General features: G+C 32.3%; 4 protein-coding genes across 7 annotated transcripts; 3 read left to right on the plus strand and 1 right to left on the minus strand.

Moving 5' to 3' along the window:
* The first annotated feature begins 281 nt into the window (after window positions 1-281).
* Window positions 282-2426, plus strand: LOC114375345. Its single transcript, XM_028333122.1, has 3 exons — window positions 282-918; window positions 1801-1872; window positions 2011-2426. The coding sequence occupies exons 1-3, from the start codon at window positions 388-390 to the stop codon at window positions 2011-2013; spliced, it is 606 nt and encodes a 201-aa protein (XP_028188923.1). The 5' UTR covers window positions 282-387; the 3' UTR covers window positions 2014-2426.
* A 2392-nt stretch (window positions 2427-4818) lies between these two features.
* On the plus strand, window positions 4819-5166 carry LOC114373413. Its single transcript, XM_028330877.1, has one exon. The coding sequence runs from the start codon at window positions 4819-4821 to the stop codon at window positions 5164-5166; it is 348 nt and encodes a 115-aa protein (XP_028186678.1).
* A 477-nt stretch (window positions 5167-5643) lies between these two features.
* Window positions 5644-19157, minus strand: LOC114373512 (regulator of telomere elongation helicase 1 homolog). Of its 4 annotated transcripts, none has more exons than XR_003658414.1 (24): window positions 18945-19157; window positions 17898-18154; window positions 17390-17538; window positions 16379-16460; window positions 16096-16243; window positions 15710-15866; window positions 15176-15459; window positions 14874-14919; window positions 14221-14362; window positions 13980-14134; window positions 13664-13752; window positions 13483-13581; window positions 13319-13387; window positions 12889-12975; window positions 12673-12732; window positions 12471-12586; window positions 11804-11861; window positions 11627-11732; window positions 10969-11042; window positions 10517-10871; window positions 10281-10432; window positions 9671-9816; window positions 9185-9316; window positions 5644-5927 (listed from the first exon to the last, which is right to left on the minus strand). XR_003658414.1 is itself a non-coding variant. In XM_028330990.1 (23 exons), the coding sequence occupies exons 1-23, from the start codon at window positions 19044-19046 to the stop codon at window positions 9253-9255; spliced, it is 2997 nt and encodes a 998-aa protein (XP_028186791.1). In that variant the 5' UTR covers window positions 19047-19157; the 3' UTR covers window positions 8947-9252. The 4 variants fall into 4 exon arrangements, 1 of the variants encoding a protein (XP_028186791.1); XR_003658412.1 differs by lacking the exon at window positions 5644-5927 and adding an exon at window positions 8214-8488; XR_003658413.1 differs by lacking the exon at window positions 5644-5927 and adding an exon at window positions 8921-9049.
* Window positions 19158-22359: 3202 nt separating this feature from the next.
* Window positions 22360-27062, plus strand: LOC114373506 (heat shock 70 kDa protein 14-like). The gene is made up of 10 exons (XM_028330980.1): window positions 22360-22498; window positions 23077-24275; window positions 24571-24798; window positions 24886-24981; window positions 25099-25338; window positions 25462-25656; window positions 25745-25891; window positions 26110-26259; window positions 26347-26477; window positions 26562-27062. Exons 2-10 carry the CDS (start codon window positions 23106-23108, stop codon window positions 26791-26793), a joined length of 2589 nt encoding a protein of 862 aa, XP_028186781.1. The 5' UTR covers window positions 22360-22498; window positions 23077-23105; the 3' UTR covers window positions 26794-27062.
* The last annotated feature ends 731 nt before the right edge of the window (window positions 27063-27793 follow it).

A 27793-nucleotide genomic window follows, 5' to 3' on the forward strand; every position in this document is an offset into this window, starting at 1 on the left:
TTTTTCTTAGGAGTATTTGTATTATATGAATAGAAATTCTCTAAATGGATTTTATTTTTCTCTGAACTCAAAATATCTCCCAATCAAAAGAAGTTGGTTTTAAACAGGTAAAACATTGTGAAAAAAGCAAATCCACTTTAACTTGTACTTGAAGCATAAGAAAAATTGATGACTTAAGAATGAATTTGAATCTAGGAATGAGGAGAAAGACAAAAAACAAGGTAGAGACAGACAAAATAGGAAAGCGCACCACAATTTCCCAGGCAGAAACCACAACAAAAAAATGAATCATGTGTTGGATACCGTTATCTTCATAAACTGCAATATTATTGATTCACATTACACAGAGACACAGTGTAGTTAATTTAAAGAGAAACTAAAAGAACAATGCGATTCTCAAAAGCTTCCTTCTACACTCTTCTTCTCCGCAAACCTCATAACCATCACCATCAAAACTACGTCGTTTTATCGCGGCGTCGCGTAGTGACCTTGGCAGTGGGTGTGTTGATCTTGCTGAGTGCTCTCTACATTTTCTGGCCATCGGGTCCTGATCTGAAGATCGTGGGGCTGAAACTGAGGCGCATAAAGGTGCACCCTGTGCCGCCAATCACCATAGACATCTCCATGCTTCTCACGCTGAGGGTGCACAACGTTGACGTCTACTTCATGGACTTCGGAGCGGTTAACGTCGCCGTCGCCTACAGGGGGAAGATGCTGGGCCACGTGACGTCCAGGCGCATGCACGTGAGGGCCAGGGGGTCTTCCTACGTGGATGCTGACGTGGAATTTGCTGGCATCAGCGTGCTACCGGAGCTTGTGTTGCTGCTGGAGGACGTGGCCAGAGGTATCGTACCCTTTGATACCATTAGCCATGCTAAGGGCCAATTGGGCCTTCTCTTCTTTCACTTCCCCATCAAGGTACCTACTATCAACTATCAATAATCATGCATCTACTTCTTTTACCTCACAAAACTACATACAATTCTGCTACCTATGGATCATCTAAGTTGATATCAACTATAATTAACATGAAAATACTAATGATATTTATATATGGGAAATTATCCTTGAATATTCTTTGGGTATATACTATATATTTTGACAAAAATAAGAAGTGAGAAGAAATATGTGACAAATAAAATTGATGATATCATGTGAGGATAAAGAGAAGTGAGAGATTATATAAGTGAAGCCAAAGTGTTTATAATTTTTGAACTAAATATAAACACTCTTTATATATTTACACTATTTTTATATTCTTTTTCTTTACACTACAAGAAAAATCTAGTATAAATAAGGAATATAGAGACGGGATGTTTGTCGTCTCTGACAGAGACGGAAAGATAGAATTTTAGTGACTAAAGACGGAACCAAAAAATTGTATTACAGAGACGATATTTAGAGACGGACAGTCCGTCGCTGTTTCAATCGTCTCAAGATCCGTCTCTGAATTGGTTAGTTATTATCAGATACGTATTTTTGAGGCGTATGACGAAACCCGTCACTGTTTTATTCGTCTCAAGATCCGTCTCTGAATTGGTTAGTTATTATCAGAGACGTTTGTTGGAGACGTATGATGGAACCTACTCCAAGACCAAGTGTGTTAACTAGCTAATTAACTATAAATTAAGGTGGTTGGGGAGTTGAAAATCCAAACTGCTTAGCATGAAATACTTTGTTCGTAGAACTTCCACATTGCACCCTGAACAATTCATTTTCTTTGTTCCTCCTCCTAATACTTATTCCTTAGAATTTGCTGATGCTGGCCGTGTGTAATATGATAATATTAATATCCCACAGGCAAAACTATCGTGTGAGGTTGTGGTCAGTATAATAAACCAGACCATTGTTCGTCAACATTGTCTCCACGAGGTAAGCTTAATTACACTTACTGAGTGTGATACAATTTGTTGATAAACTTCTCTCATTTTTTTCCGTTTAATATGCTTATATACACACACATATATATATATATATACTACACTGATTCTGTTTATGATTTCTCTTCAGTGACCACACAGGGTCTCCCGAAGAGTCCAAAGATGTATGCCCCCACTCTATGTGTATGCATCCATTCAAATTAATTTAGATGTGTGTAATTGGTAAATTTAAAAATAATATTAGGTAGGTGCATTGTGAAATAACCCCCACTGTAACTAATGTATAATATTAATATTATGGTTACCCTAAAAGATAAAGTACTGTTTAATTAATTAAAAGATCAGCAGCTGAAGCCCGACCGTATGTATTAAAGTTACATATATGTGGCCGAAGTAAAAATATTGATTATTATTGTAACAGTGGGTAGAGATCACTCGTAAATTATGCTTACATCCATATATGTAGCTACATTTTAATTTGTATTTCTTTTTCGCTTTTTGGACCGAATTTTAATCAAAACTTAAGGTTATTTCTTTCCATTACAATAACTGTGTTGGGTAAGGACTTATGATGGTGGGGGTCGAAGTACATAATGTCGCGACTTGAGAAAATAAAGGTGCGGAGGGAATTGAGTGGACCAACATGTTGATTGTTGGGTTACGCCCAGTAATGTTATTACTATCGTCAGTAAACTACTGGGACTATCAACTTGCTTAGTTAAGTAATATAGAATCGACATATTACATGAATAAAAAAAGCTTAAATAAGTTTTTTTTTATCTCTAATAAATAACTGAATTTTAAGTTAATTCTTCTAATAGATTTTTGTTTTGTATTAAATCTCTAATAAAATAATTATTTTATTTTTTTATCTTTGATATTTTATTTTAATCTTTGATAAATTAATAAAATTTATATTTATTTATTGATAAATTAACAAATTTTATTTTAATTCTGACTAATAACAAATGAATTTTTTTTATCAAAGAACAAATATAAAACTTGTTAATTTATCAAGAACTACAAAAATATCAAAGATAAAAAATAAAATTATTGTTTATATTAGGAACTCAAAAAAATTTTAAGAAAAAAAAATACAAAACTGGCATATTTATTAAAAATCAAAAAAAAAATAAGCCAAAAAAAAATTATCCTTAGAAATTGAAGCCAAACTGAAAAGTTCATAACATTCACACCTCAAAAATAAGTACATTTGATCCAATTTAAATAAACCTTTTCTAGTTAGTTGAGCTGAGATAGAAAAGAAATAAAAAAGACATAAAAGAAAATTAATAAAAATGAAAATAGGGAGACTAGACACGAGAAAACTATTAATTTGATTTTCAAGTATCATCCTATCCCAAACAGTGTTTAAAGTAATAAAATTATATAAACCGTCTCTAAGTATTGAATATCTATCAATTTAGTTTCTATGTTAATATATTTTACTAATGTCTAGGAGCTAATTTCAAGGACTTTTAACACTAAAAGGATTATTTTGTATAATTTCTAATATTCGAGGAACTACTTTATAATTTATTTATTTAGAGATGAAATTGATGGCGCCAACCAATATTGATTTATCAAGATCTTCTAATGAACCAAAATAACTTTTTGGAAAAAAATAAACAAATTACAATTGAAACGAAGAGTAAGTAGAAAAATTACATTGTTTGAATGAATGAATAAAATAAATAAACAAAATAAAATATGCATAATAACAAAAGCATCTTATATTAATTTTAAAAAATGAATTTAATTTAAAAATAAAGATATTTTTTTACTAAATTACTTTTTCAAAACATAAATTGTTTGTAATTTATTTATTTATTATGCTACAAAAAAATATTTAAATTTTAAGAAAATTAAGAAAAAATACCTTCCTCACTTTCCCCTTATTGAGGGGAGAATTTATTGGTCTGGATCCAAAAAACATTTCTCTTATCTTTTTTTTCTCAAACAAATAATAGAAAAAAAAACTTCATATTTTTATTCTATATCTTTTTTCTTGATTTCCTTTTAAACCGAGAAGAAGTAAGTGTACGATTAGTCACTTGTTCAAACTTAAAACTTTTTTTTAGAGGAACTTAAAAGTTGTTATTGTTACACATATTACGTAAAAAAAATACAAAAGAAAAAGTTCTGCGAAATTTTAAGCATCCGTTAAATTCTATTTCAACAAAAAGAGACCAATTAATACATTAATATAAAAAAAGCACTAATTAAACAACAAGAAATCAAAAATCGATGTAAAAAGTTATCTTGACGGAATGTTTATAACATCGTGAGACGTAAATATGATTAAGCTATATATTATTTTTTTATTGATAAATATTAATAATTAGTTTATTAATTTTTATTAACAAGATTAAACCTATCGCTTTTTCTTCTTTTTAACCATCGAATCAAATGAACCAATCATATATCTCCACTAAATTATATACTATTGTCTTTTAGTGATGGCAAAGAAGTTGCATTTAAAATCTCACCCAAATTTTTCACTACTAGACTGTACTTAATTGATCAGTTGTTGCCTATTTTTCATAGATAATGACCATTTATTCCATAATGATCTACATAGTCAGTGCTTTCTTCCGCGTAATTTATTGCATAAACGTTATCGTTTGTAATAAAAAACACACACTTTCATGTAAATATATTATTTATATTATATTAACTTAAATATAAATCTTAAGTTCAATAAACATGTTAACCACAAATTGAAATTTCAGTTTCTGACAGACAGACCCAAAGAATTTTTTGATATTGCAAGATTGTATCATTCCAGTCTTTATTTTCATCCTTTCCCATTATAAGTTCTGGTGCGAGGGCTCATTGTACAACTTTTCTCTGTGCATGCACTTAAAAACATCTTAGTTGTCCCCTAGAGACATAAACCATTTTATGCTTCCAATTTTCTCTGTTCTATTTCTCTACCATGAACCTTGAAAATTGTCACTGTGTTGATAACACAAACAGCAGCAGATGGTCAAGTTATGTGAGCATTTTCTGCACTCCCTTAGTGTGTGTCAATAATTTAATGACAAGATTGAAGATACCAAGTTGGAGAATGTTCTGGAGGAAGATCAAGAGGGAGAAGACGAGGTTATTCAGTTCTTCACCCGCAGTACTTCATGTTCAATATGATCCTAGCTCCTACTCACAGAACTTCGATGATGGCTATTCCATCGACCCTGATAACCTTTCTCGCTCATTCTCAGCTCGATTTGCAGTCCCCTCCAAGATTTTTGACAAGAGTGAAATGGTGCGCAATGGTGATAAATGATGAGAGCAACATGGTGTAGCTTTATTTTAGTTCTTTTGGACTCGATTTTATTTTTCCTATGAGTATGATGTAGTTGTATATAGTTTAGGACATCTTGTTAATCTCATTGACTTAGATGTAATAGAAGTAATTCTCCTAAGATGTTTTCACTTATTTTTCTATGTCATCTGCTTTTCCTCTTCGTATGGTATAGTTGATCAAGTTTCTTTCCAATTTTGGATATGCCATTTTTGAGTCAGGTTGCTGTCAGTCCAAGTGCATCAAACTGTCATTAACAAGTAATCAGATTCAGAAGTTCGTGAGTAGAGCTTTAGTATTTATATTTCATATATTCTTGTTTGCTTAATAATAGAAGGACATTGCAACATTGCCAATAATTATAATTCATACTAAATAAAAAGCACATTTAACCTTAGCTAATAATAATATTAAATTATTCTTTCCATTCCATATATCTTACAAGGACTAATAGTATATAGTCTTTATTTCTCCTCTGCGGTCTAATCTTGCAAGACAAAGACAAAATAGAATATGACGTTTATCGTGCACAAAATTCCTCTATTGTTGATTACATGTATAAAGTATAAAGGTCATGTACTTGCTAATCTTTCTGGATCACTATGTCTTGCAAAGTAGAAAAGCAGTAACTGCAGGACCCATGTGCTGTGAACATGGACTAGTGTGGTGTCATTCAAACCTCTTTCCCTTGTCTTGAGGTTATTTCTTCTTGCCTTTATTTTATTTTTTTTGCCAGAAATAAACTGCATTAAACATTCTGAATTGTTATGATGGTTCCATTACGACCAGAGTTTAACATCTTTTAGAAAGTAGGCTAGAAACTACTCCAGAGAGTAACAAAACATAAATAGAAATTGAAAAAGTTATTGGAGCATTTGTTTTCTTTTTCAGTCCTAATTCACCATCCCATCTCTTTTGTATCACTATCAGTCTATCACCTAAAGGTTTCAGACCTGTGAAGCGGGGCTCATGGAATTTAATGACTGTCCTTGTGCTATTCATATTTCGGACCAAACTCTCCTATGCAATTATTAATGTCTGCACTCTACAGTGCAACCGTTCATAAGGGTCCAAATTAGAGACAGAACTTCACTTGGATGCTCGATTAAGAGCTTGAAAGCAATTGTTTGCTCCTATCTTTCTGCTATATATGCCTCTAATTGACACACTCAAATTGCAGCCCCGTAAAATTTGGTGCAAGAAAAGCACAATAGCTTAGTGACATAAATATGCAACAGCAAACCTTGTCGTTTTGGTTCACGAGTAGATGTATGTGACATTAGTTGGCAGCAGCACTAGAATTAACATGATTCCTGACATTGTGGAAGTAGGACCAAACTTGAGCCACCTCATTGTCACTTGAACCAAACACTTACGGTGGTATTGGCAAGCATAAATTAATGCTATTCCATCATTAACACAGTTTAAGCAAAATCAACAAGACTTTCTAATTTCGGATGACACTGTACATTATTTTATACAACTTTTTTTTGTATTCTTTTTCATTAAAGATAATGGTTATATTGTCAGAGACTATTGGACTAGAGTAATGCTAAAGCCTCGACTAATTGTAGCCGAATTATCAGCCCAGCCAATAAAAAGGAAACTCCTGTCAACTATCTGATTATAATTTTTTAATTGCAACAATCCAAACCAAGTCGCTTGACAGGTGTCAAAATTGAGGGCCAAATCATTTTTCATTTGACTATCACTGCAATAAGTATAATGGAAATTTATAAGTGAACAGTACATACCAACGAAAGAAAAAAGTTCTTAGTTCCATGAATGTGAATTCCCTGTAATCAGAGAGGGGGAACGGAAGTTGAATTTTCCCCCTTAATTTTTTTTTTCTATTTTTACAAAAAAATAAAATAAATATAAAAAGATGAAAATTCCATACATGCTTTTATCACAAACTATTTTATCTTTATATTTTTCTCTTTTTTGTTGTTGTACAAAAAATTTCTCTTTTTGCATTGTTGGTAATAATCAACTGCTAAAGAAAACTCGACTTAGGCAAGTTATAAAGCTCCCGGTAGGTAGACTGTAATTAAGAAGCAGCTCAATTGGTCCTGAGCAGGTGGCTAAAAAACAAATCAGATTTTTACGCCCAATCAAATTTCACATAAATGAAATTCATGGTTTTTCGTTATATTTGACTAATTTAGATATTTGGCATAACATTTTGCATTTTGTGATGTATAACAGAAGAAATAACATTTTTTTGTCAAAAAAAAAGAAGAAGAAATAACAATAACGTAGATCTTCTTGGTTTGCAGTATCGGTATGCCTACATCACTAATTAATATTGATTCCACGCACCAAACTAAATAAGATTCAAGTAATTGTTTTAAAAAGATATAATAAAACTCTAAATGAAAAATAAGGCATTTATCGTCTAAAACAATGAAAGAAATTAAATATTTAATTTTAAAATAATCTTAGGTCTTTAATAAAGAAAAATATTAGTTGCGAAACCAAAAAAGAGTGCTAGTTATATTTAATTAATACCGTAAATCACTCGCAAACAAGCCAATCAAATAGTAGTATAAAAACCAGCAGTTACTAAGTCAATATTGGGTCTTATTCCTATGCGCTGACTCTTGCTAAGTTACCATTAGCATGACTGTTTCTGCATGAACTGCATTTTATGACCCTTTTTCTAACTCTTTTTTTTAAGAAACATTTCTGTTTATATTCATTTGTCAATTTTATGACAGTATTATTTATTTTTTATATTCTTTTGTCAAAATTTAACAAAAAAAATGTTACATGAACATAAACTTTTTTTAAAAATAGCAGAAACTTATTTAAGTATATATGTAAACTGAATTTTTATGATTTTCCCAAAAAAAAAAACTGAATTTATATTTATTTTTAAATTGCACTTAAGGCTGATCAAAGCAATTTAGTGACATCAATTATAGTTCACAAAAATGACTTGTTCAATATCTTTAATACAATTGGTTTAACGCAATTTTTAATGGTCATGTTACTAATAAAAAGTGCTAACTAACATATGCATTAGCAGTAAAAAAATTTACCTATATAGACATTGATATGCTCAAGTAATAGTAATGATTCGGGCTAATTATGCATAGTTTCAGTGATGTAATTCAATAATATTTCCTCAACCCAGAATTGAGGAAGCGAATAGTGGCATGGCAATAGGCATGATTAGCATTTTTCATAATAAACTAGAATTGAGACTTGAGAGAACTTCACTGCTGCATGCTTCGGGCTCTGACATTAGGATCGCCCAATTCGGTTCGTCCTGGTTGAGCTTCGTGCATGTTTTGGACCACTTATTTATAATTAAACAATTTAATTAGATACAAGTAATTTTTTTATTAATAAGATTATTAATAATTCTTTAGTTATTGTATAATTATCTCCTATTAAAATCTATAAACTATTGATACATAAAAACATTTAATAATAAAGACTTAAACACATCTGCACATTTAATATTTTAAATAATTAAAAGAAGTATTAAGTTGGGTTATTAAATTCATTTCTTATTATAAATTCTTTACTCTTGGTTTTGCACCACCAAAAAAAAAACAATATTTCCATGAAGTTCCCAACTCAATTTGCATATTCACTGGTAACATCTATTGGCCCACAACTGAATGCAATAAATGATAGACGTCATTGACTAAAACCTAAATTAAATATGCTGAATAGAGCCTTAAATCAAGGCAATAATTAATGAAATAAAAATCATGTTAAAAAATTAAAATATTAATTATTCAGATATTATTTATTATAAAGTAACATTAATATTTTTTTCAATAAGTACTTTAAAGTTATCATTAACAAAATCTATTAAATGTAGACGACGATGTTCATTGAGGCTTCCCGTCTACGAAAATGAAAGTAGTAGTTAAAATTGTGTCTGGCTATCAAGATTCAAGAGCTCCTTTTAAAAAAAAATCAAGAGCTAAATTTTTTTCATTATCTTTAATCACAAAATCCAAGAAAGATGCTAAGAGATCACCTGGTTTTAGCTCAAGTATTATCACATGACAGTCATCAACAGGGCACTTTCAAGTAGTCTTCACATGATTATTTTTTTTCAACATAGTGCTCATACAAAGAATGATATTTTGCGGGGATGTAATCCTTGAACCTGTTGCACACAAGATAATGAAGGTCAAGGCATGATTCAACATCTGAAATTTCAATATGATCGAAAGTTTGAAATATATTTCCTAAATGTAAAAGGCATCATGCAAGAACGTGCGTCTATGTGGCAATCTCAAGTGCGGGAATTAGTCACTTTCACATACCCTGTATTATACTTTGCAGTTAGAATATCAAATGACTTGGCTCATGCAATACGACTACACTCGACAATAATGTTATATGACTTGCAACTAATTTTAAGGATAACAACATATTATTGATTGGGGATGAATGGTAACAAGGACAACAACTTCATAACCAGAAAGGCCACTTCAAATATTATAAGTTTACTGAATACCTTTTAAGAAGTGGTAGCCTGTCAGGTCCAGTGAACAATCTAGAAATACACTGTAAAACTTCACTAATTTTCATCGTTTTGGTTTTCAGCGCCTTCATATAACCCACAAAGTTTATATATTCTGCAGCACTAAGCTTATCTCGAACCTGTAGGGCACAATTTAAACAAAGTATCCTTACTCCAAAGTTGTCATCAATATCAATATAATAGACAAGAAAGGAACATCAAATTTCAGCAGCATGTTACCCCATAATATAATCCAAGCCCAAGTATAAACCTTGAGGGTAGATCACAATAATTATGAAAATACAGTTAAAATTTAATGCAAGCTGACCCAGTATATTTGTACAACAGCAAATAAATTGGACTAGAAATTTCCAGTTTAACTTGTGTAAGAATTATGAGTACTTGTGTAAAAATTAAGACCAAAGTTAATCATGTCCTTATAGGTCCTGTTATAATTACATAATTTATTGGATTTCCTTGCTTATTGGATTTAATCATTAAATTTTTTTGGCTCCACTTCCAGTGATTGCCACTTATAGTATTCCCTACTTCTGATGCAACTTGCAGATCCATGTATCACATACAAGTGAAATAATGACTTTACCTGAGCAAGGAATGCTGATCCTTTGGTTTCATCACCAACAGAAGGCACAAAATCATCAGGAAGATTGCCCTTTTGTCTAATCAACTCAAGACTGTCAGAGGCCACCCCATCTTTATGTCGCAGATCTACACCACCTTGAGCACTTTGGCTAGCTATATTATAAAATCTACTCATTTATCATGATTGACAGAATTAGAAACTGAAATGAGAGCATAATGATTCAAACAAATCTGTACCAGATGATGAATGCTCATTAGAATTTCCAAAATATTGCTTTAAGTCATAATCTCCTGTTATAAATCTACGCTTCTTGGAAGAACAAGGAGCTATTGGTGTATCCTTTGATTTTTCACCTAGTTGACAATCATCAGCCAAATCAAGCCTGTCACATTCTTGTGATTGCAGAGTCTTCCTTTCTCCAAGCAGAACCCTGCCACATATATTTCTTGAACTTTCACAGTGTACAGTCTTGCCATTGTCAGAAAACAGAGATGAGCGATTGGCAGGCACAATTTCCCCCAGGAATGATGTACAGCCTTTTTTAGTATCAAGCAAAGATGAAGCAGAGAAATTTTGAGTCATTGGTGTAGCCTGCATGTATAATCATTATTGAACAGGAGGGCCAAACAATAGCATTATATGATATGAAAAATGAGCATCTTTAACTGCGCGTGATCAAAGGAGTTACCAGATGTGACAAAAGTTTTTCCTTATGAAATTTGTCCATGTTCTGATCTGATGATAGTATTTCTCCTATATTTCCTGTATCAGTAAGGATCTAGTTAAATCATACTAGTAGAAAAAGGAAGGAAAAAGAATATAACAAAAGGGAATGTACTCTTTGAAAGAAATTAAATTTGCATTGATTGAAGACTGCAGAACTAAAAAGTTGTACTCAAATAGCACGCAAGAATGAGAAACATATTGGTAAAAGGAAAACCAACTTCATGGAATGCGTTACCAAACAATTTCAGAACTATTCACAGTTAGCTGATTTTCAATTAGGCAAAGCCCATTTAATCATGTAACTCAATTTCTTATGATCCAGTACACAAAACCACACTGAAAGTAACTCCGTCGTATTTTCCTTCTCCTTCACAGGAGGTTACCTTCACTCTAGCTTTAATTAAAAACAAATACTCCTTCATCTTTATGAAATATCAAAATCTGATATACTATAAATTCAATTGCTAATTCATAAAAAAAAAAGATAGGAACAATGCCCATTATAATCTAGAAACAAATTTACAATATTTCAGTGCAACAGTATAAAATTGAGGTAAGGACTACAACTTTACACGTAATGACATAGCAACAAACAGAATGTAGTACTAGAAGACACTGACCCCCATTTTTAGCTTCTAACATTGACACCTTAGTAGGACCCTGAGTTCCTACATCTCGGAAAAATCGAGTTAGAGTGAAAACGACTTCTCCAAATCTTGAGAAACACTGCAAGATTGAAAACCAGTTAGTATAAAAAATATGTAATCCAAAAAGACAATTCCAGAGAAGAATAGCACCTTGATGTGAGGTTGTATCCAACGTGAGACTTGCGACTGACGATGTGGATGTGAAAACCTGTAATAACCCCAATAGTAGGAATAATCCTCAGCAAAAATTGGTATAACAATGAAGGCCAAATTAATAATTACTAAGGTCATATCATAACAGACTATTGATATTTAATAAATAAAAAGAATAATTAAAACTAGCATCTAGACATGTGTATTAGTTGGCTTTTGTACTACCAGTGTATATATTGAGAATTTGAGATATTTGTTTCAGATAATTTAGATAAAAGGAGAAACAGTTCATATCATATTATCACGACACAACAATTTACATGAATAATTCATTCAGTTTATAGCTTGAGAGAGATAACGCCACCCAAAAAACATCAATAGAAATTTGTTAGCACCAAAACAAGTCACTGACATAAATTATCCATATGATAAAAAAAAGGCCAATGTGGTGAAGGGAGAAGGGGAGGGGGGGGGGGGCAGAGGTCGTGAATCCTCCCCACTAACAATTAACATTAGCCGATACAGTGTGTGTGTGTGTATATTTCTTTGGAAAAGTAACACTTCCAAGAATACAAATTACCAATAAAAACTTATGTTACTTTGCTAGTAGTACAAAGATATGTATTTTGAGAAAATTTAAACTGAAATAACTTAAGGTTAACACCTTTCATCACAGAAAATAATTGCTCCATAGTCATAGCGATGGCGAATTACACGTCCAACAGCTTGATTCACAGCTCGGGAGGCTTGTTGGTTATACCATTCATCTCCAGTTAAAACCTGCTTAAGTTCCAGACAAATTTTTAATGCATACATATATGCTGAATAAATGTGTACAAAATTTACGTTAAGTAAACCGGCATAACCTTGAACAGTTCTCCCTGTGGCCGAGATTGTTGATCTAAGTATTCACGTTTTAGTCGAACCTGTTAGTGATTAAACTTGATGAGTGCATTTTTATAACATACATATGTACATACATGATTAATAGACAATACCAACAGAACTATTAGTGTTAGAATGCTTATTGAATGCAATATCATAAAAATTTCCAAGGTAAGAATGGGAATAGGTAATCAAACCTTAGGATCAGTGCTTGTGGCAAATGGCAAACCAGTAATTACCACAGCTCTTCCAGCATGATCAGCAAAATCTAATCCTTCACTTACCTGTTAAAATAACGATTGGCACAACTGCATTTAAGTGAGGCATTACGCTATAGATTTGCTTTTAGTACAATTTCTAGGATAATACTTTGACTTTTATAAACCCTTTTCCCTTAATTAAATATGTCACTAAATATTTCTATATGATATACAAGTTCTTGTATCCCAGAATCTTCAAAATTTAAATATATTGGCATATCCCCCATGGTCCTACCGTATAGCTGTATCATAGCAATACAGGTACCACTATGCATTCCAGTAGTTGTATAGCATACTATACTATAACATGAATGCCTGTGAGAACACATCAGAAGGTTGTTTCTCAACAGCCAAGATCAAAGCATACCTTCCCACGACAAACAGCAAAAAAAATTGCTCCAGAGGCAGAGGTGTCATTCAACGTAGTCATGTAGTCCTGTCAAAAGAAACATAAAAGGTCAGGTCCATCTTAGGATGTGATGCATCCAAATACTAATTATGGAACAATTTGTTTCACCATAAAAATATTACCTTAATTGACAAGGGAAATGATGAGGAATCCCTAGGTTCTATAACAGGTTTCTTGTGTTTGCAAATTCTGTCCCATATTGATGTTGAATTTTCATTACTCTGAAAATAACAAACCACAACACAATGTACCATGAGCTCGACCAATCAAATTTACCTTTTAATTAGGTCTGATGAATCTTACACTTTTCCAGCATGCGATGATTTGGTCCAAAAGGTAATAAGAAGGGAAGAATACAAGAAGTCCATCAGGAACAATTCGAGCCAAATTTACTGGAATACAACATAAAAATGAAATTATGGACAGTTAGTAACAATGCCTATTTGTTCTTTTCTTCAAATTCTGATAATGCATGCAAGCCACGCATGAGGCTTTCACTATCAAAATCAATGCAACTCCATTTTTTCAACTAGATATGCAGTTATCAAAATGGTGAGACAACTATCACGTAAGCTTAATTTTTCCAAACTCAGTATAGCCACATAAGTACGTCAAATACCAATCGCATTTCCAAGCTCCTGCTTGTACTCAGGTGAATCGCGAGTGCGGTAAGAGGAGTTAAAAGTACGTCCTGAAGGACCAACTGGTAAGACTCCAGCCCATATCTGATTTGCGGTTATTACATGTGGATTTTCCAACCGAATGGGGAAATCTCTGAGATGACCAGAATCAACTTTGTTAGTTAATGGCAACCAAGATATTGTAGGATGAAAATACAATTAGAAAGAAAAGGTACTTACAATTTCAGTTCCTGGGCAAAAGATTCCATAGGGGATAATGTGCCTGAAGTCAATATAATAGATCTAACCCCATACTTAGGAAAGTCTTCCATGGCTATTCCTGGATTAAAGCACCACCAGCTGAGTGTCCTTGACACCTTGCCTGCAGCATCAAAATAACAAGACATTTAAGTATAATTGAGAATGTAAGGGGCAGGGACATAAAAAGTTACAAAATGCTGTACAGATCTAATAGAAACAAGTTAGATTGTCTGTATTACGAAAGGAACATCTTCATTAACAAGAAGACTAAAGTTCAACATGAAACATTTACTCCTCAAGGTATCTATCACTTGTACCATGCAACCAAATCTATGTTAAACTTATAAATGCTAACTCCTGTTCACACTCCAACCCCCAAAAAACACATACATGAGCCAAAGGCCCGGCCCAAAAGCTTTAACGTATTCGGAATATAGGAATAAATTCAAGGGCACAAAAGAATCGTAAACTATTAAGTTTTAAACTTATAGTAAATGTGTAAAAAATGAGTAATTGACATAATGACAAAGTTGATGGAGGAAAAATAAATGGAGTGTGTGTTTCCAAAATTTTAAGATTATTACAATATATTGAGAAATCTTGTTCGTTCGTTCAAATAAGTCTTCAATTACCTTTCGAACCATTGCCAGACCAAGCCTCAACCTCCCGCAAGTGAACCTTTTATGTAAAGGGAAATAAAACTCAGAAAGATATTATGCATAAGGAGATATAAGGTGGGTTGGATGGTTAAGGGAGAAGGGAAGGGGGGGAAAGTCGCGGGTTTGATCCCCTCTGCTAATAAAAACTAACATTTACCGATAAAAAAAAAAAGATATTATGCATAAGAAATGCAAAGAGTCGTTATAAAATGACAAGGCAAACAAAAACCATCCAGTGTAGTGTAACTTGGACACAATAAGAGTCCAATTCTTACACGATAATATTTAGCATGAGCAGTTCTTCCATCCCTGAACACCATATCAAGAATTTCACCAATTCTATCCAACCTGCAGACCGTGCCAGTTGATTTCTGCTGATTATGTTCCTCAAGAAGGGTTGAGGCTACTGCAACTATATCCCTGAGCTTAGAAGCAGTTTTGTGCGTGATGTTAAGATCAGCCAGCAGTTCATAGAGGTAAGGCCCAGGTTTGGTGTACCCCAACTCCTTAGATTCAATAGGCACCTCAGCAATACGCTTTTCAAGTTTTAGAAGAAGTGCTGCAATAAAGAAAATATCAATCTGTACCTGAGATGCAAGAAAATATATGGCAGACCAGAATCTAGAAAAAAAGAGACTGCATGTGTACACAATTGGCTGCCTATTCAGAAAATCCAGTAAACACAAATGATTTTTATTAGATAACATTTCCTTAATAATGTTGTCAAAATGAGTGAAAACATGCATTATGAGATTGTCACAGAGAAATTGGAATTTGGACAGGCATTCTGTAAGATTAAATAAGTTCACCTCTAAGGATAGCAAAATCATCTGGATTTTGTGACTTATCATTTGATTTATCTCTTCTTTCTATTGAAAGGTCAATACAACTTTCTGCCTCAGAAATGCAAGCAGTTAGAAGCCAAGAAGGCAAGTCAAAGGAGGCTGCATCAGCACATATGCTTTCCTGCAAGTAATAAAAAGCAAATTGAATCGCTTGAATAAATTTCAATAACACATATAGCAGACTGAAAGTAGTCGCAAATAAACTTAAATAACATGAATAAATTTCAATAATTTAGCATAGTGAAAAGGGAAACATTAAATATAGCATGGACAGGTTGACACTTAATAGAACTATCGTTTATGCAGCAAATCTTAATTTCCAATCACAAATTTGTAATGTTTCTTCTTACCAGGTTGTGAGCTTCATCAAATATGAGTATGCTATTGCTCCAAGAAAGTTGCAGAGATTTTCTATACCCACGATCTATAAGATAGTTGTATGGAGCAAATACTATATCAACAAACTTGTGTAGCTCCTTAGATAAATAATAAGGACACCTGAAATAAGCAGACACAAAGTAAAGGAGAAATTTTCACTCGGAGAGAGAAAAGAAAAGGAGCATAGAGGCAAAAAAGAAATTGTTCACTGAGATGTTATATTAGGTTACAATCAGCATAGCTGAGAAAACATACGGCCCAAATCTTCTACCAATATTGACCAAATCCTCAATATCTACAGGTTCTTCTCCAAGCTGGGGATTATCCTTCATGTACTCTACAAGAAAATTTCAGTAACATTCTCATGCTAGTCCAAGTCATAATGATAAAACATCAAAACTTCAAAATTAAAGAGCAATAATATGATATACATTTGACAAATAATCCATTAATGATCTGCTGCTTTCAGTAACGTCCAACATTATATCTTACTGTTACACAAACATGACATGATTTAAATTCAGATATATAACTATGACCAGTACATGAGGGACAAAATTATTTGAGTACAATTCACACAAAGTTATAACAGTTTCCACAAAAAATTCATTTTACATCTGTATGAGAAAGTTTTGCTATTTGCATTACTAGTTTAATTGAGAGCAAGGATATGGAATTTATGACATCAATAACAAAGCCATAAGGTTGATTGCAAATCGTATAGTAGCATGATCAATTGATTTAATGACATAGAGAACCCTTTTTCGTAAGACTATGACATCAAGAATAACTTCTCACTCAAAACAATGAGTTTAGAATGACTTTCCTTGCAATCTAAGCTCATAGTTCAAACTTTTGACCCATGAAATTATATCTCTCTAATCATACAAAGAATTGTATTCTGTACAGGTAACCCTATCAATTTTTTTATCCCAAAATTCTCCATTTTTCGATTAGTAAGGTACCAGATGTTTGTATGAAATAACTAGCACAAATAGCACACTGAAGCTACAAGTATAAAATAAAATAATAATAATATAAAACATGGTATTTTGTAATTTTAGTGCTAGTTCATCATTTGAATTATGGCATTACATGGTACTAAGAGTGATCACAGAACATATATGAGAACATTCATTCATTCAAATAAATACATGCTAAGTGTTAAATATGAATTACTGATACACGATGCATAATGTCAAACAAGGTCCACACATAAAATATAAGCACCCATATTGTATGCATGGAAAATTTTTACAAAATTACCAGGAACTTTTTTAAAATGGTTACAATGACGCTTCCCACGCCTTCGACAGAGTAATCGGCAAGCATTTGTTTGTGTTTTTCCCCGAAGTAACTTCACTTCATCATGAATGCAAAGTTGCTCCCGAGATCCCAGGACTACCATCTTAGGCCTGCATACTGATAAATATCACATAAGCTTATACCCAAGATACTCGTATGGTATCATCATAAAAACTGCAGACTATAAGATTGATTCAGTTCACCATAAGTCTAGTGAACACTAAATATCAACCAGGATAGTCCACAAAATCATTTTTCTCCCTCTGGACCACAATCCACAACTTGATAGGAAACAAAAACTCTGAAAAAGTGCAAGTGAATGATAAATTTACATGACATTGACACAATCAATTACCATCAACACTGACAAGTCAATAACCAATGAACCGTACATCAATAGAAAATGATAGATCAATCATCTGCAAACTTCATTATAAAAAAAATGATCTTCCCAAATATATAAAATGACCTGTAAGATGTTCTTTTCAATTCTTGAATTACTTGACGGATTTGGCTGTGAGTGCGTGAAGCATATACAATTGTAGAAAATCTTGAGGACTCAGATTGTGACGATGAAACGTCATTTTTACCCTCTGACTTGTCGTCAGCCTGCATGCTCACACCAGTTGTGAAACTACCCAAACTCTTCCTCCATGCTAAGGTAGCACAGAGAAGACAAAGTGTTTTTCCAGTTCCTGTGGGACTCTCCAATAGTGCATTACATTTCTGCGCCAAAACACATACAAAAGTGCACAATGAATATCCACAGCACAATAAATTGAGTATCACTAATAATCAATCACAATCTAAATGGTAAACAAACGATGCCACAGGTGAATCCTTGTTTTGGAGGACAATGGTAAGGCATTGAGCATTTGAACTTATATTTTTTAAACTTTTTATGCCATTACTGATTAAAAGTTAAAACACCACAATAATTAGATAATTTTTTAAATCTTGATATGTTTATAATGATTTATACTCATTTTGAAACAAGAATTCTCTCGTGTCCTATAAATTCTTAAATTTTTTGTATTTATGTATCAGTGTAGACTGTAGAATCATATTTAAATTTGTTGTATCATATCCATACCCCGTATGCTGTGCTTCATAGCTTCAAATGGGTTATTGTCCGCAACAAGAAGCTATAATCTACTATAGCATTTGATTTGATGGAACCGTGCATCTATTGAAGATATACTAATCTATGACAGAACCACGTCATTATCAAATTACCTAGTAACAAGTAATAACATTACCCTTGCAGTATCACTTCCAATTGATCCAAAAACCAAGTTTCTAATCCACGACTCTCACTAATTGGCAATTGAAATTTGAAACAACTCCAAATCATACTCCCGTAATTGAAAGGAGAATACAACAACTGAAATAGATTATAAATTGCTACCAACGCGATTGGGCGTAGCGGAAGGAACTAGTCTCGAACAACAACATTTGATGGAGGAGTCTATATTTACTATTTAGTCCAAAGAATGAGAAGATTAAAAATGGTTACCTCCTGAAGTGATTGAATGACTTTGTCCATGTAAACGAGCTGGGATTCATAGGCTTCATACGGAAAATCTACGTCGATTCCCCTTATCTTGTATGTCGGCATTTCTTCGTTTCCTCTCGAAACCAGAAAACACTTCCCTCACATCACAAGGTTTGTTTTCACTTTCTAACACAGAGTTGAACCCTAATATGAGAAGCCACTGGCCAGTCATAGAGTGACGTAATTTTCCCGCCAACGCAACGGAGATCAGAAAATACTTCCCTCGTATTTCTTTCAGATAATTAATTAAAGTAATTAAGAATAATAATAAACTAAAACCGAAAATATAAGTTAGGTTAAATTATCGTTTTGATTTCCTAATTTTTTATTTTCATGATTTTGGTTTCAATTGGATTTTAATTGTAATTTTGGTCTATTTGATTTCTCAAACTCATAATTTTAGTTTTCTTGGATTTTAATTATAATATTTGGTCATTTTAATATTATAAATTGGTTATTTAAGTCATCCATTATTAACAAATAATTCTAATTAATTAAATTATTAAGTTAATTATACATTAATCAAAATTATTAATTATTAAAAATTAAATAAAAAATTATTAATACTCGTTTTCCATAACACTATTTTTTCTCTTCTCTGCAACCTCTCTTATATCTTTATTATTAAAGGCAACTTCACTCATAATAATACAACATTAAGGTTGATAGTCTTTCATTAGTTTTTTATTAATTAATAATTTTTATTTGTTTTAAAATTACTTTAATATCTTTAATAATCATAACTATTAGTTAAAAATTATAAATTTATAAAACTAAGAAATCAAGTGTAACAATTAATTAAAAATTAAAGAGATTAAAATTATGAATTTAAAAAATTGGAAATCAAAATTAAAATTTAACTTATTTGTTACTATCCCGTTTATTTAAGTTTGTTTTTTTAAAATATTTTTTAATGAAATCGGTATTTTTTTCTTAATGCTATAACAAAACTTGAATTGAGTACATGATACACCCAATTCTAGACAATACTACGGAGATCACATCTAAAAAATAAAATAAAAATATGAATTTTTTGAAAGATAAAACTAGATATATTAAAAATGATAAATGTTAATATAAATAATTTAATTCATATTAAAAGTATATTTAATTACTCATTTAATCCTTATAATTTTATCTATTTTTAAGTCTTTGTAATTTGAAAGTGATTTTTTTACTCTTTATAATTTATATTTTAATTCTCTTTTAGTTCAAAATGACATTTTTAGTTATTATAATTTATATTTTAATTTTTTTTAATTTCTATAGTTTAAAAATGATATTTTTAGTTTCCTATACTTTATATTTTAATTTCCTTTTAAACATTACCATCAAAATATAAGTAATATTATCAATTACAATTAACTACATAAATATTAACAAATAATTCATAACTAGTTTATCATAAGATAATCTGTAATAAAAAATAATTAATAATTTATAACTAATTTGTAGTTACTTATTTTTATATTTCTCATAATAAAAATTAAAAGGTAATTAAAATATAAATTATAAAAACTAAAAATATTACTTTCAAATTATATGGACTAAAAGATGATTAAAATATAAAATTTTAAAGACTAAAAAGATCATTTTTAAACTACAAGAACTAAAAGGAAATTAAAATATAAATTATAGAGACTGAAAAAATCACTTTAAAAGGAACTAAAAAGTGCAAATGATAAAACTATAGAAATTAAATGAGTAATTTAACCTTAAAATATAAGAGAGTATATGAGATAGATGTTAGAAGTGTGTTTGAATTTTAAAAATAAAATATTTGAAATTAATTTTTGCATTCAGAGATATAACTAGTTAAAGGGTTCAAATAACATTAAAAATATTATATATATATATATATATATATATATATATATATATAATTTTTCATAATCAATTACATTTAAAATATTTGAATTAATATATTGTTATCCGCCAAATGCTAACCTTTAATTTGTTCGTTTTTTCATTTGATATTAAAATTATAAACAAAATATACAAATGTGAGAGTGAAGTTCACTACTTTGTGAGATGAAAGTATTAAAGGAGAGTAAAAATAAAATAAAAAAAGTGGAGAAAATAAAATAATGAGTATTACAAAATTTATTTTTATCATTTAAATTTTTTGTTTAATAACTGGGGTTCGTAGTGGTGGAGGAACTGGATAGGGAAAAAAATAATTATAGTTGTAAGATATCTAATAAAATTATTGTTGGAATTGAAATCTCATTTAAAAGAAAAATATCAAATATCTGGAGTTCCTTTTTGTATATTATATGGAATATGGATGATTCGATCCGTAAGGACTAAGGATCATGATTGAGAATTTTTTTATCGTCTTTTTTCGGAAAGAGGCGAAACATAATCAACTTTAATTCGGGATAGCTATTCGAAATATTAGTGAAATACTGAATTTATTATTTTATGTTTGCTTTTCTTGGAAAAATACCAAAAGAAGTGGAGGGTTTTTTCAAATGACAAGGGACTGGATCAATTATTCAATCAAATGATATTGAGCATATTTCTAATTTCTTCTTGAGAAACAAGCCGGCTATTTCTTTGTAAAATTGTGCTCAATTTCATATGTGGCATAAAAAAGTATGTTAAAATCCATTGAATCCTAATCCTAATACGGTCGTAATTCAAAATTGAGAAATGCGTACAAATTAATTTTAATTTAATAATAATTATTGCTATAATTTATTTTATACTTGATTTAACTTATTTAACAGAGACTAACAAGAAATAAAAAGGGACTGATTTCCAATCTATAGTTAAAGTTAAAGTTAAATAAATCAGGGGTAAAATTGGTTTTTCACTGCAGGAAGAAAATCCAAAGATCCACAAGAGCATGTTTTCCAGCGAAGGCCCGCAAACAAGCCCAACATTCCAGTTTCAGAAACCTAATAAAAAGCATAAAGCAACGAGAGAGCAAGGGTTCCGAGTATAGATGTTTCTAGAAGCTGGGGGATCCTCCAGACATCTCTGGGACCAATCGAGCACCTCTTTTGTTTTCCGTTCAAACTGGTAATTTAACCAGAAAAAAATGTTACATAAACAATCATGTTATTTAACATCTAAATATGGAAATAAAAAATAAAGAAAATGATATATAAAATTTATGACATGAAAAGATAAACAAAAATAAATAAGAATTAGATGAATATTTAAAATAATTAGGTATTAAAGAGGTATTTAAAAATTACAAAGCTCACAAACACGGTTAAATAAGAACTTTGTTGACTAAAATCGAAAATTTTATGGACAATAATTTTCTGCTTTCAATAAAAATGTTTATATTTTTAATTTTTAACTAGTATCATAAAATAAAATTAAAAAAAAAAAACCACAGCGGCTCGTAGCCAAAGCAAACTCAAGACTCTAGCCCCTTTATTAAGGACCGTCTCGTCTTCTCGATAGTCCGTTAATATTCCGCTGCGGTTTTTGAATCTTTCAAGATTGTTCCAGAACCCTTCAAAACCCTCTCTTCTCTCTTTCTTCGATCGCTTCGCCTGGTAAACCCTATTTCTTCTTCGCCTTAGATTTATGTTGCTTTTGCTTCCTCTCATCATAGATCTGCCTGTTCTCGGTGCTATATTCATGCATTTTGCTCCACAATTAAGAAATTATTTTACCTGCTTGTCATTATTAGGAAGCCTTTTCTTTTATATTCAGATTTTTAGTTTTATTTTGTACTTTACCATACATGTTCTTGTATTTAGCCATGTTAAAATACAATTTCGATGAAAAAGGATTGGATGATTTGATCTGATGGACTTTAACTATATAGTGCTTCTTTTTAGATCGAAAGAAAAATATTTTGATTTAGTTTTGAAGGGCTGCTTGTGCTTTTAGTGCTGAATGTTATGCCATTACAGTTTAATTTATTTGAATAACTGTTTTATTTGATTGCTGCATGCTTTTATAGCTCAATAATACATGAGCTGGTACCCTAGGTATTGCCTAGATGCCATTTCTACTTGTCTTCGTTGTTGTTCTTTCTACTGAAGTCATTTTCTATTCAACTGCTAGTAAATTAGAATCGATGCATCAGATGTAAACATGACATGATTTTTGTACTTTCGCTTGTTAGATATTCTTTTTGGCTGAGATCAAGCAAAAATGAGCGTGGTTGGATTTGATTTTGGTAATGAGAGCTGCATTGTTGCTGTCGCAAGACAAAGGGGGATTGACGTTGTGCTCAACGATGAGTCAAAGCGTGAAACACCTGCAATTGTATGCTTTGGTGACAAACAGCGGTTCCTTGGGACAGCCGGGGCTGCTTCTACTATGATGAACCCAAAGAATTCCATCTCACAGATAAAGAGGTTAATTGGTAGACAATTTGCGGATCCGGAATTGCAGCAAGATATCAAGACGTTCCCCTTTGTGGTCACTGAAGGACCTGATGGATATCCTTTAATTCATGCACGGTACTTGGGTGAATCTAGAACATTTACACCTACCCAAGTATTTGGAATGATGTTATCAAACCTTAAAGAAATAGCTGAGAAAAATTTGAATGCTGCTGTTGTTGATTGCTGCATTGGAATTCCACTTTATTTTACTGATCTTCAAAGGAGGGCAGTCTTGGATGCTGCCACTATTGCAGGTTTGCACCCACTTCGTCTGTTTCATGAAACAACAGCAACTGCATTGGCTTATGGAATTTATAAGACTGATCTTCCTGAAAATGATCAGCTGAATGTTGCATTTGTTGATGTTGGACATGCTAGCATGCAAGTATGCATTGCTGGATTTAAAAAGGGGCAGCTGAAAGTGTTGTCCCAATCATATGATAGGTCCCTAGGTGGTAGGGACTTTGACGAGGTTCTGTTCAACCATTTTGCTGCAAAGTTTAAGGAGGAGTACAAGATTGATGTTTTCCAAAATGCCAGGGCTTGTCTGAGGTTGAGGGCTGCCTGCGAGAAGCTGAAGAAGGTGCTTAGTGCTAATCCGGAGGCCCCTTTGAACATTGAGTGCTTAATGGATGAGAAGGATGTCAGAGGCTTTATCAAGCGTGATGAGTTTGAGCAACTAAGTCTTCCAATTTTGGAACGGGTGAAGGGACCTTTGGAGAAGGCACTTGCAGAGGCAGGTCTTACAGTCGAAAATGTGCACATGGTTGAGGTGGTTGGTTCTGGATCTCGTGTACCAGCTATAAACAAAATATTGACAGAGTTCTTCAAAAAGGAGCCTAGGCGGACAATGAATGCTAGTGAGTGTGTTGCCAGGGGTTGTGCATTGCAGTGTGCAATTCTCAGTCCAACTTTTAAAGTACGGGAGTTTCAGGTAAATTTTCCCCCGGCTGTATTGCTCTCTAGTTTGAAATGCCTTCTGCAAAGTTTTATAATTAAAGGGATCATGGACTTCAGCAGTTGTTTTGTTATTTTTTGGGTATATGTTAATTTACCGTGAAGGTTGAGTTACTTGTCTCTGGTATCTCCTTTTGCTTTAGATTATTTAGGGATTTTGAATTTCAATGTAAACTATGCTTGTTAATTACTATTTTGTTGTGGTGAGTTGTTTGTACGTGTGTTAGTATTATATTTTATATAATGTTGCTCTTTTGTTTCATGATATGAAGGTCAACGAAAGCTTTCCTTTCTCAATTTCTCTCTCGTGGAAAGCTCCAAGTTCTGATGCACAGGAAAGTGGACCAGATAATAAACAAAGTACCCTTGTTTTCCCCAAGGGAAATCCCATACCAAGTGTCAAGGCACTGACCATCTACAGGTCAGGAACCTTTTCTATTGATGTTCAGTATGATGACGTGAGTGGTTTGCAAACACCTGCAAAGATCAGCACATATACTGTAAGGCAGTTTTTAAGTTTTTATTTACATACACAACACATTCTTTTAGCAGTCATTTGACTCTCAAGTTTACTTAAATGTATGCAGATTGGCCCTTTCCAATCTACAAAAAATGAAAAAGCAAAAGTTAAAGTGAAAGTTCGGTTGAATGTGCATGGAATTATATCTGTCGAATCTGCAACTGTAAGTCTCTCTAAGCTTGTTGATTGCTTTTATTATTTCTCTGCTATACTTGTGAGGTTATTATGGAAGTAAACCATAGAGCCTCTGTTTCTAATTTCTTATTTTTTCCTCCTTAAGCTACTGGAAGAGGAAGAAGAAATTGAGGTTCCAGTTTACAAAGAACCTGCAGGAGAAAATTCCAAGATGGAAACTGATGAAGCTCCTGCTGATGCTGCTGCTGCTGCAACTCCTAGCACCAATGACAATGATGTTAGCATGCAAGATGCTAATACCAAGGCAACTGCTAATGCCCCTGGAGCCGAAAATGGTACCCCTGAGGCAGGAGATAAGCCTGTGCAGATGGATACTGATACCAAGGTAAATAGTGAAAGGAAAATTTAAGCATATGATTGGAATTTTTTTTCATGGGTCAATTTTTAGATGTGATTGTTCTATTTCTGTTGATAGTTTGTGATTTGACTGGCTTTACTTATATAACAGGTTGAGGCTCCAAAGAAGAAAGTTAAGAAAATAAACATTCCTGTGGTAGAGTTAGTTTATGGAGCAATGGCAGCCACAGATGTCCAGAAAGCTGTAGAGAAGGAGTTTGAAATGGCTTTGCAAGATAGAGTCATGGAGGAAACGAAAGATAAGAAAAATGCAGTTGAGGCTTATGTTTATGACATGAGAAACAAGGTGAGGATTGCCATGGTTTTCTTGTTATTTGAGGTCAATTTTTTTATTTTTAATTATTACTAAAACTAATTTCTTGATATCATTTCAGCTTAATGACAAATACCAAGAGTTTGTCATTGATTCAGAGAGGGAAGCATTTACTGCTAAACTTCAGGAGGTGGAAGACTGGCTATATGAGGATGGTGAAGATGAAACTAAAGGCGTATACATTGCCAAGCTAGAAGAGCTCAAGAAGGTAAGAAATTTTAGGGATTAGAAAATCTCTGACCCGAGCTGATCTGGTATGCTAAGGCCTGGTTGTTTTAGAGAATACTTTTATCCCCACCCGTGTAAAAATAGAGACTAGAGAGACGCCTTCAGTTATTTTTTGTAGCATTTTGCATAAACGCCTGCGATAAGGATATATTTTTGTTTTAGTTTTTGCCATCTTAATGGATATTTACATGATTGCAGCAAGGTGATCCAATTGAAGAGCGTTACAAGGAATACATGGAGAGGGGTACAGTAATTGATCAACTTGCCTATTGTATAAATAGTTATAGAGAAGCTGCAATGTCAAATGATCCCAAGTTTGATCACATTGACATCAATGAGAAACAAAAGGTAATTGGTTACTGCTCTGATTATGTATCACTTTTTTTTCCTGGTTGCCATTTAGCTGAGATTATTTTCCGTTTTATTTGTTATCAGGTCTTAAATGAATGTGTGGAAGCTGAGAACTGGCTCAGGGAGAAAAAACAGCATCAGGACTCGCTTCCAAAATATGCCACCCCTGTACTTTTGTCAGCTGACGTAAGAAAGAAAGCTGAAGCTGTGGACAGGTATTGCTTTTGTTCTTTGGATTTTAGGTCGCACTTTCTGTAGCTCATGTTTCTTAACCTTGCTTGCTCATTGTTCCATGATAGGTTTTGTAAGCCAATTATGACGAAACCAAAGCCACTGCCACCCAAGCCAGCTACACCAGAAGCACCAGCAACCCCACCTCCTCAGGGTGGTGAGCAGCAGCAACAACCACCTCAGGAGAATCCTAATGCCAGTACTAATGAAAATGCTGGGGACAATGCTAATCCAGCCCCGCCACCAGCATCTGCTGAACCAATGGAGACTGACAAACCAGAGAACACAGGCTCTGCTTAATTTTTGTTAATTTTGTCTGGTCTCTACATTTTGCATAACTATTTGAATTGTGCTTGGAAAAATAGTTGTGGGTGAGAGTTGATGCTGAAATTCTGCTGGAAAAATTGGTAATGGGTGAATTATGGTCCCTGAGATTCGGATTATTTTTAGTCAAATCTACGTTCTCTAGGTTTTTAGATTATTATATGTGTACCATTTTCTATAAGTGGAATTACGATGCTTGTTTTCATTTGAGTTAAATGACCTGATTTTCCTTTTGCGTGGCATTATAACTTTCCATTTTCTTCAATCTCATGGTGTTGTTGTTTTGTGAATTGTCTTCCCTGATGGGGTTTGGAGTTAAGCCACTATGCCCTCAGACTTGGACGGCAGATTCAAAAAGCAGGTTTTTTTGTAACAGTCGTGTGTTTATAGTCGGGTTTCTGAGGTTTTTCTCTTGTACTATGTGACCATAAAACCATAATTCTGAACAATTTGTTAATTTGGTAAAAAGAAAAAAAAGGGATTACATACCGAGTGGGTAAAAAGTTTTAAACATGTTTATTTATTATATATGATAAATTTTTTATATATGATAAATTTGTTGATTTTTAAAATAAGAGTTTAATGTTTATACATATATGATATAAAATTATTTTATATTATTATTTAATTATAAATTATTATTTGAATTATTTTAAGATAATTATTTTAAAAGTTAATAAATTTATTATATATGGTGGATTATGATTAAATGATTCTATAAAATTTTTTATCTTACCGGTGCATAAATATTAAACTAAAAGAATTGTATATGTTAATATTTCTATAGATTACAATGAGTTTACATATTTACTTTGCACTTTAAACAATTTACACATTTAACAAGTTTAAATTTAGACCAGTAAATATTTGTGTTATTTTCGACATGGGACTATGGTGCAAAACAATTTTGTTAAGCTTGTACCAAAATTCTTTTTGGCGTTGAGAACAGCAGAGATGCTTAAAAGAAATTTGTTAT

Source organism: Glycine soja, chromosome 11 (assembly GCF_004193775.1).
Source record: "Glycine soja cultivar W05 chromosome 11, ASM419377v2, whole genome shotgun sequence".
NCBI lineage: Eukaryota > Viridiplantae > Streptophyta > Magnoliopsida > Fabales > Fabaceae > Glycine > Glycine soja.